The 6,000-nt window shown below is 48.5% G+C and overlaps 1 protein-coding gene across 2 annotated transcripts; it reads left to right on the plus strand.

Moving 5' to 3' along the window:
* Positions 1–1,302: 1,302 nt before the first annotated feature.
* Positions 1,303–5,189, plus strand: LOC142579732 (uncharacterized). Of its 2 annotated transcripts, none has more exons than XM_075690241.1 (4): positions 1,303–1,456; positions 2,856–2,943; positions 3,240–3,339; positions 3,699–5,189. In XM_075690241.1, exons 1-4 carry the CDS (start codon positions 1,431–1,433, stop codon positions 3,881–3,883), a joined length of 399 nt encoding a protein of 132 aa, XP_075546356.1. In that variant the 5' UTR covers positions 1,303–1,430; the 3' UTR covers positions 3,884–5,189. The 2 variants fall into 2 exon arrangements, with proteins under 2 accessions (XP_075546356.1, XP_075546355.1); XM_075690240.1 differs by having other exon boundaries at positions 1,304–1,456; positions 3,696–5,189.
* Positions 5,190–6,000: the final 811 nt, after the last annotated feature.

Below are 6,000 nucleotides of genomic sequence, written 5' to 3' on the forward strand. Positions count from 1 at the left end.
AAAAATGTGCGGGAGCTCTTCCCTGCGAACATTCTATATGCCACTTCAATGAGAATTTTTTTTTTTTTTACCGTTAGACAAATAGATTTTGTGGATCTATCATCTTTCTCCCCGCAAGCGCTAGTAAACTAGTTCTTCGACGATATGTGTGTCCTCTATCATTGGCTCTATTTCGGATATGTCTCGCTGCGCAAAAATAAACTTAAACAATGCATTGGATTCGTCACTATTCCTTACGCGTAGACTAGGCGAATAATTGAACCCTATCACACACGTGCTTGTGTGCATGGCTGCGCAAATTTCAATCGCACAATCACTAGCGAACGGCAACTGTGACGTCTACTGTCGCACTATTTTAAAATAGGCCGACTCATTCTGTTAAGTGCAGTCAAAGGAGCGCGCGATTTCGCGCCAGCAACGCGACACTCCACTGCGAACACGTTGATTGGTTACGTGGGCGGGCGGTAGTTTTCCACTCGTGTAAAAGGGGCTAGTTACGAAACAGAAGCGGCGCGACCGACTCCGGATCTAAAGAAAGCATGAAAGAAAGCTTGAGGAGGGGTGAAAGAGAAAAAGGTGTCGTAGAGCGAGCGGCAAAGTGTTCGCCGGTGACGAGGCAAAAGGGAATCGACCACGTGACGTTCGAGACAGCAGCGGGAACATCTCACCGCTGCCCCCGCGCGCTGCGGGAGGGGAGGAGGCAAAGAGCAAGAGCAGCTAAAAAAGTTTCGCAAGCAACAGGAACCGGCAGATGTTCCGCGCATGTCGTGCCTGTTCCGCAAGAAACGCGCGCGCGCGCGCGGCGCACGACAGAGCGAAAGGATATGAAAGTTGACGGGAGAGCGAGCGACAGAAAGAAGTGGGGGGGAAAACTAGAAAACGCAAAGAAAGAACGCTGGCGTTGCAAAAAAGAAAGGAAGTATCAGAAAAAGGAGGGAGAACTTAAGAAAGGAGGAATGTCTTTCAAGAAACCAGCACAGTGGGAGAAGGAATAAGGTGAGAGAGACTGGAAAAAAAAGCTCCGCTGCCCCAAGGGCATAGGTGAAGAGGCATAGCGCAGCTCGGGTGGAGGAGGAGAGCAAGGATCGCAAGAGGGAGTGCGCGTGCGTTCCGCATCCCGTCCCGCTTTCACTCTCTTTTTCGCTCTTCTACAAACCTCCCCACTGGCCTCACCGGCCTCACCGCTTGTAATTCATAGCGCAGCGTTTGGCGCGAAGCCTTCCGAGCGCTGATTGGACGGCCGAGGTTACCGGCTCGTCGCTGATTGGAGTCTATCGACCACGTGAGTTCAGGTATAAAAGCATTGTCCCGCCATTTTGTGAAGCATTCAAGTGACGACAGTGTGATACGTGTGTGTGCGTAGCTCCGTCGCGTTGGTTTGAGTGTGCTTCGTTTATTCGCATTATTTATTCCGCATCTTCAGCCAGAAAATGCCAGCCACACGCTCCAGGCCCAGGTAAGTTGATTTCAAGTCGATGAAAGTCGCAATCATCGCGTATTTGTGACATTTATGCGAAAAAAAACCGGCCGGGTCCACAGTAGAACCGGCGCGACCGGCAGCTAGGCCTAATGCTGGGACAAAGTGCTTTGTCAGTTCCCACTCTTCAAACTTGTTCCCGGCACTCTCGTTAACTTAAAATTGCTGTTAATTCAGGGAAGTTTCGTGCGGCAGTAAATACGCGCCGTTGCGGTAGCGCTGGCTTCGTTTGACCCACTTATTTCATTGTGCGGCAGGCCGAGCGGTAAAGGCGAGAGGGATAGAATCCGCGGAGCTACTTCGCCGGCCCTTTTAGCGGCCGGCCGATGCGAAAGCTACGTCGTGGTCGTGACCAGTAACGATAGTACAGCAAAACCTAGCGCGGCCCGGTGGAGCGCCGTTCGAGCCTCGCACCAGGTAACGACCACGCGCCACTGGGTGCACACCGGTTTAGCGAGACGGCTGCTGCAAACGGCGGCCCATTGTTTCTGCCGCTGACGTCCGCGGAGAGCTGCTGCGACGCATGTGTTCCCGGCGGACAGGTTTTGGAATGCCCTTTTCGCGCGACAGCTGCCCGCGGTGCCATTCGTGACGGGGGCATTTTACGGAGCCAGACGTTGCATCGTCGTGCCCCGGCGCGCGCGATCGTTAAGCCTCGCCGGCCGGCGTTTCGCCGACCACTGCTGCCGCGTTTTGGCGCCAAGTCGAACACCGGGGCTCGGGTCGCTTTATTTTCTTGTTATTCTTCCTCCCCCCCTTTTTTTTTGTGCTGTAGCCTTCGCTCTATTCTGCCATTTTGAAAAGCGTGCGCGCGCGCCAACTCTGTCTGCTTTCGAGGGTGAGGGGGATGTGGGCCCCGTAAATCGGTTGCGGAAGCAACGTGCGCGGTCGGCAGCGGCGTTTCGGAGGTCCATATTGGTCGTCTGCTGGAGCCGCTTTTGCCTGCATACACGTGCAGGAGCATGAGGAGCGAAGCCTTGCGTGCGTCAGTGGATAATTTGTTTTTTGTTTTTTACCCTTCTTTTTGTCCGGCATTGCGCACGGCACCGAGCGACAGCTCGCTAGCTAGGTATAGCCGTTCGGCGTAACTTATGCGTCTGGCCTTGATGCCGCCGGCGCAAGCACACGTTGCGTCGTGCCGCCGCGATCGTGTGATGTCTCGCCGCTGTTTGGTTACTCGCTCCGTGTTGAGCGGTGCAGTCTGAGCGATTTCCCGTCGCGCCGACCCTTTTCTTTTTTGCTTTTCCACGTAAACTCATCTGCGCCGCCGAGTCATACGAGCGAGCACATTTGTGAGATTCCGCACGTTATCCTAACGGAATTAAGGGAGGGAGATAGAAAAGGCAAAACCAATAGTTACTTTTTTTTTTTTTTGCAGCACCGAGCAAGCCGAGGTGGTTTCTGAGGAGGTGAAGAAGGACGTCGAGTCGTCGCCAGTAAAGGAGAAGGTGGCGGAGACGAAAACGGTAACTAGTGATTCGTTACGTTTTGCCCGTAAGGCAGGATTTCGCCAATTTTTGGCGAGTCGTTTCGAAGCGCGCGTTAATGCTGGTCATGTAGGTGCTTTATTGCAGTGAAGCAGAGTGCTGTTGCAGTAGGAAAACGTCACTATTTCAAAGGCTTATCCTTTTCTTGATTTGCAATGCAAACCTTTACATTTGCCATTGTACAAGTATTGTCCGTTTGTTGTGCAACCCTGCTGCCGTCGCAGTGCAAAAGCTTTGGCCGTGGTTCCATCCATAATGCTGACCACTTGTTTCAGGAGGAGACCAAGCCTGCTGCTGAAGAGAAGGGCGACAGTGCAGAGGAAGCTAAGGAAGAGCCAGAGAAGACTCCCGAGGAGGCCCCCAAGGCAAATGGAGGTGTGTGCGTGTGCTCAGTAGTTGTACACAACTCGTGGCATGAAATGTTACCGTACCTGCTTTTTTAGTTGCTGCCATGCATGGCTAAAACAATGGAGGCCTTTCAATGACCATTCAGTGTTTGTAGCAAGTCATGGACTGATTTAGCCTGAAGTCTGAGGGGCAACTGCACTACCTTGATGAAATAATTGTAAATGCATGAATTAAGTTTGTGGCTGACATCTTGATCTGTAGCTTTATCATGATTGTGTACTAATTGCTTGTCTCATACACTTCGCAAGTGCAGCAATGTTTGATGAAGGCAAGGATGTAGGACTCAATTCCTTTCTCTCACGCAACTACTCTTGCTTTCACAGAAGCTGCTGCTGCTGCTGCCACGCCTGAGAAAGACGAGAAGGAGTCCGATGCCACCACAGAGAAGGCCGAGAAGCACAAACTGGAGGATGAGGTCAGCGGCACTCCCGAGAAGAAGGCCAAGGTAGAGGAGAGCAAGAAGGAAGAAGAGGCTGCCAAGGAAGCGCCCACAGAGGAGGCTGCGGCATGAGATGCCAATCTTCAAGCGCCCAGCCGCCACGCCCCACCAAGTGCGCAAAGACATAAGGACGGAAAGAGGAAAAGCTCCCCCTCCTTCATCCCACCACCATCCCCGTTCACCACATGTACGTGGGGACCAAGCAGTTCCCGAGACTACTACTACTACTACTGCTGCCACCAGCACCACTATTCCTGCTTTAACTTATGTTGGGACTGATGTACAAAGACATCCCCCTGCATTGTGTACTCTCCCTACCCAGTGGTATCTTTCCCATCCCCCCCCCCTCTCTTTTTTTCTGCTATTTCTTCTCTGCGCCCTTTATCCTTGTGCTGTCAAAATTCGTTTTTGGATAAGTTCACATTTTTGTTTCTTTTTTCTGACACACCACACATACTGTCATTTGTTGTAAAGAACTTAATATAGAGTTGGTTGTACAGTTTGTCAGGTTCAAAGAATAAATTTTTCTTCTCATCGTCACAAATCTTTGCCTGTGCTGCTTTTGGTGCGTGAATGTGATGTACGATGTGCGAGTGGAGTGTGTTCGGTGGCAGTGAAACCTTGTGTAGTGAACGGAATTTGGCTGTATATACCTTGGCTCTAGGAAATGTTCTCTGCTGTAAATTTCACACTTGTGCGATTGTAAAGGCACTGGTTTGAGCTGACTCGTAAAATCGCTCGTGTAATTTTTGTGTGGTGGTCATTGTGCTTGGTCATATTATGCATGCCCAGCAATGTGCAACTTGGAAGTGTGACAGTGTAAAGCTTGAAATGTAAGAAGGCAGAAATTGACCTACACCACCTATTTGTTAGTCTTTCTGAAGTGAATGTGACAATCTTGTGATTAGTCAATTACAAGAATAGTTTGACTTGCTCAACAGCAAGCTTGCTAAAGTTCAACATTAATATGGGAAGTGCACTGGTAAATCTTGTGCATGCCATTTGGCATTGGAATGGTTGTGAAATCAAATGTGTTCACTATTTTACAGGAATGAGTGTTCTATATTTGTGCTCTGGTGGTTTGGGGAAGGCCTATTATCTGTTTAAAGCACTGCCATTAACTTGAAGTGATAAAATGCAATGTTCAAAAACATCCACTAGTTGCACTCCAGTGTGCTTTTCAAAACAATGCTGCCAAAGACATCAGCTCCACTTGAATTAAAGGTTGCCAAAAATGTCGTTCCTGCTCTTGTAATACTGCTTTCTTTATGTAAAATGTCCATAAGCAGCTTTGGTATTTCATGCAACACATTTCGAATTGCGATGCTGGTACCTTTTGCATATTACAAGCACTAAAATACAGTATATATCCACATTATCAGACTGTTTCTTTGAACTGGCTGAGCCATGTTCATACCCATGCAATGCTAGCATAAGTTTGCGCATGTAGCACAATTGCTTTCAGTGTTGATTTCTTGCTTTTTACGGTAGGCAAAGAGTACATCATACATGCGAGTATCCAAGCAAGTATATAAAATTCCAGGTACTTTTTAAAAGATAAAATTCTAATCATTAGCATTTTGTTTGCATACCTGCAGACTCCCATTTTTTTGTTCCATCAAGATTTATAAATATGTTTGCAGGAATGTATTGCACATTGGGTCTCCACATGATAACTTTCAGTTGCAAGGTTTTCTGTAGTGCAAATAAGCAAGGATACTATCGTTAATAGGGAAATTTACAAGCCACTGAAAAATATCTAAAAACAGTTCGCTGCCAAGTCACTAGTTGCTGTTTCAAGTTTGCTGCATCTAAAGATGTAGCATCATTACTGGGGTCCATGCATGTCCCCGACAGACTACACTTGAGGTTGAGTTAATGGCAGTCAAGAAAAATTGGGCGATATCTTCTCCCCTTTCTCCACCAAACCTGCCTTGCACACAATTTTATGAATTGTAACCACAACTTCAGCCAGGAAATCTTTGATGCTATGCACTGCATGCTGCAAAATTGGATGCGTGAGGATCAATAGGGAGCATCTCTGCAACCTAGTTCGTAGTTTATAGGGTTACATGTCTGATAGTTTGCGAGAGGTCCTCGTGGAGATTTCAGTGTGATGACCTCTGCATACATATCGGAGGCTAGTGCTGTTGCAGATTTGTTGATCGCAACAACGTCAACAAAATGGC

The sequence above is a fragment of the Dermacentor variabilis genome, chromosome 4 (assembly GCF_050947875.1).
Source record: "Dermacentor variabilis isolate Ectoservices chromosome 4, ASM5094787v1, whole genome shotgun sequence".
In the NCBI taxonomy this organism is placed as follows: domain Eukaryota; kingdom Metazoa; phylum Arthropoda; class Arachnida; order Ixodida; family Ixodidae; genus Dermacentor; species Dermacentor variabilis.

Coding starts and splice junctions, on each gene's coding strand:
- LOC142579732 (XM_075690240.1), top strand. CDS start 1,431: ATGCCAGCCACACGCTCCAGGCCCAG. Junction 1,457..2,855: donor GCCACACGCTCCAGGCCCAG/GTAAGTTGATTT, acceptor TTTTTTTTGCAG/CACCGAGCAAGCCGAGGTGG. Junction 3,340..3,695: donor GGCCCCCAAGGCAAATGGAG/GTGTGTGCGTGT, acceptor TTGCTTTCACAG/AAGCTGCTGCTGCTGCTGCC.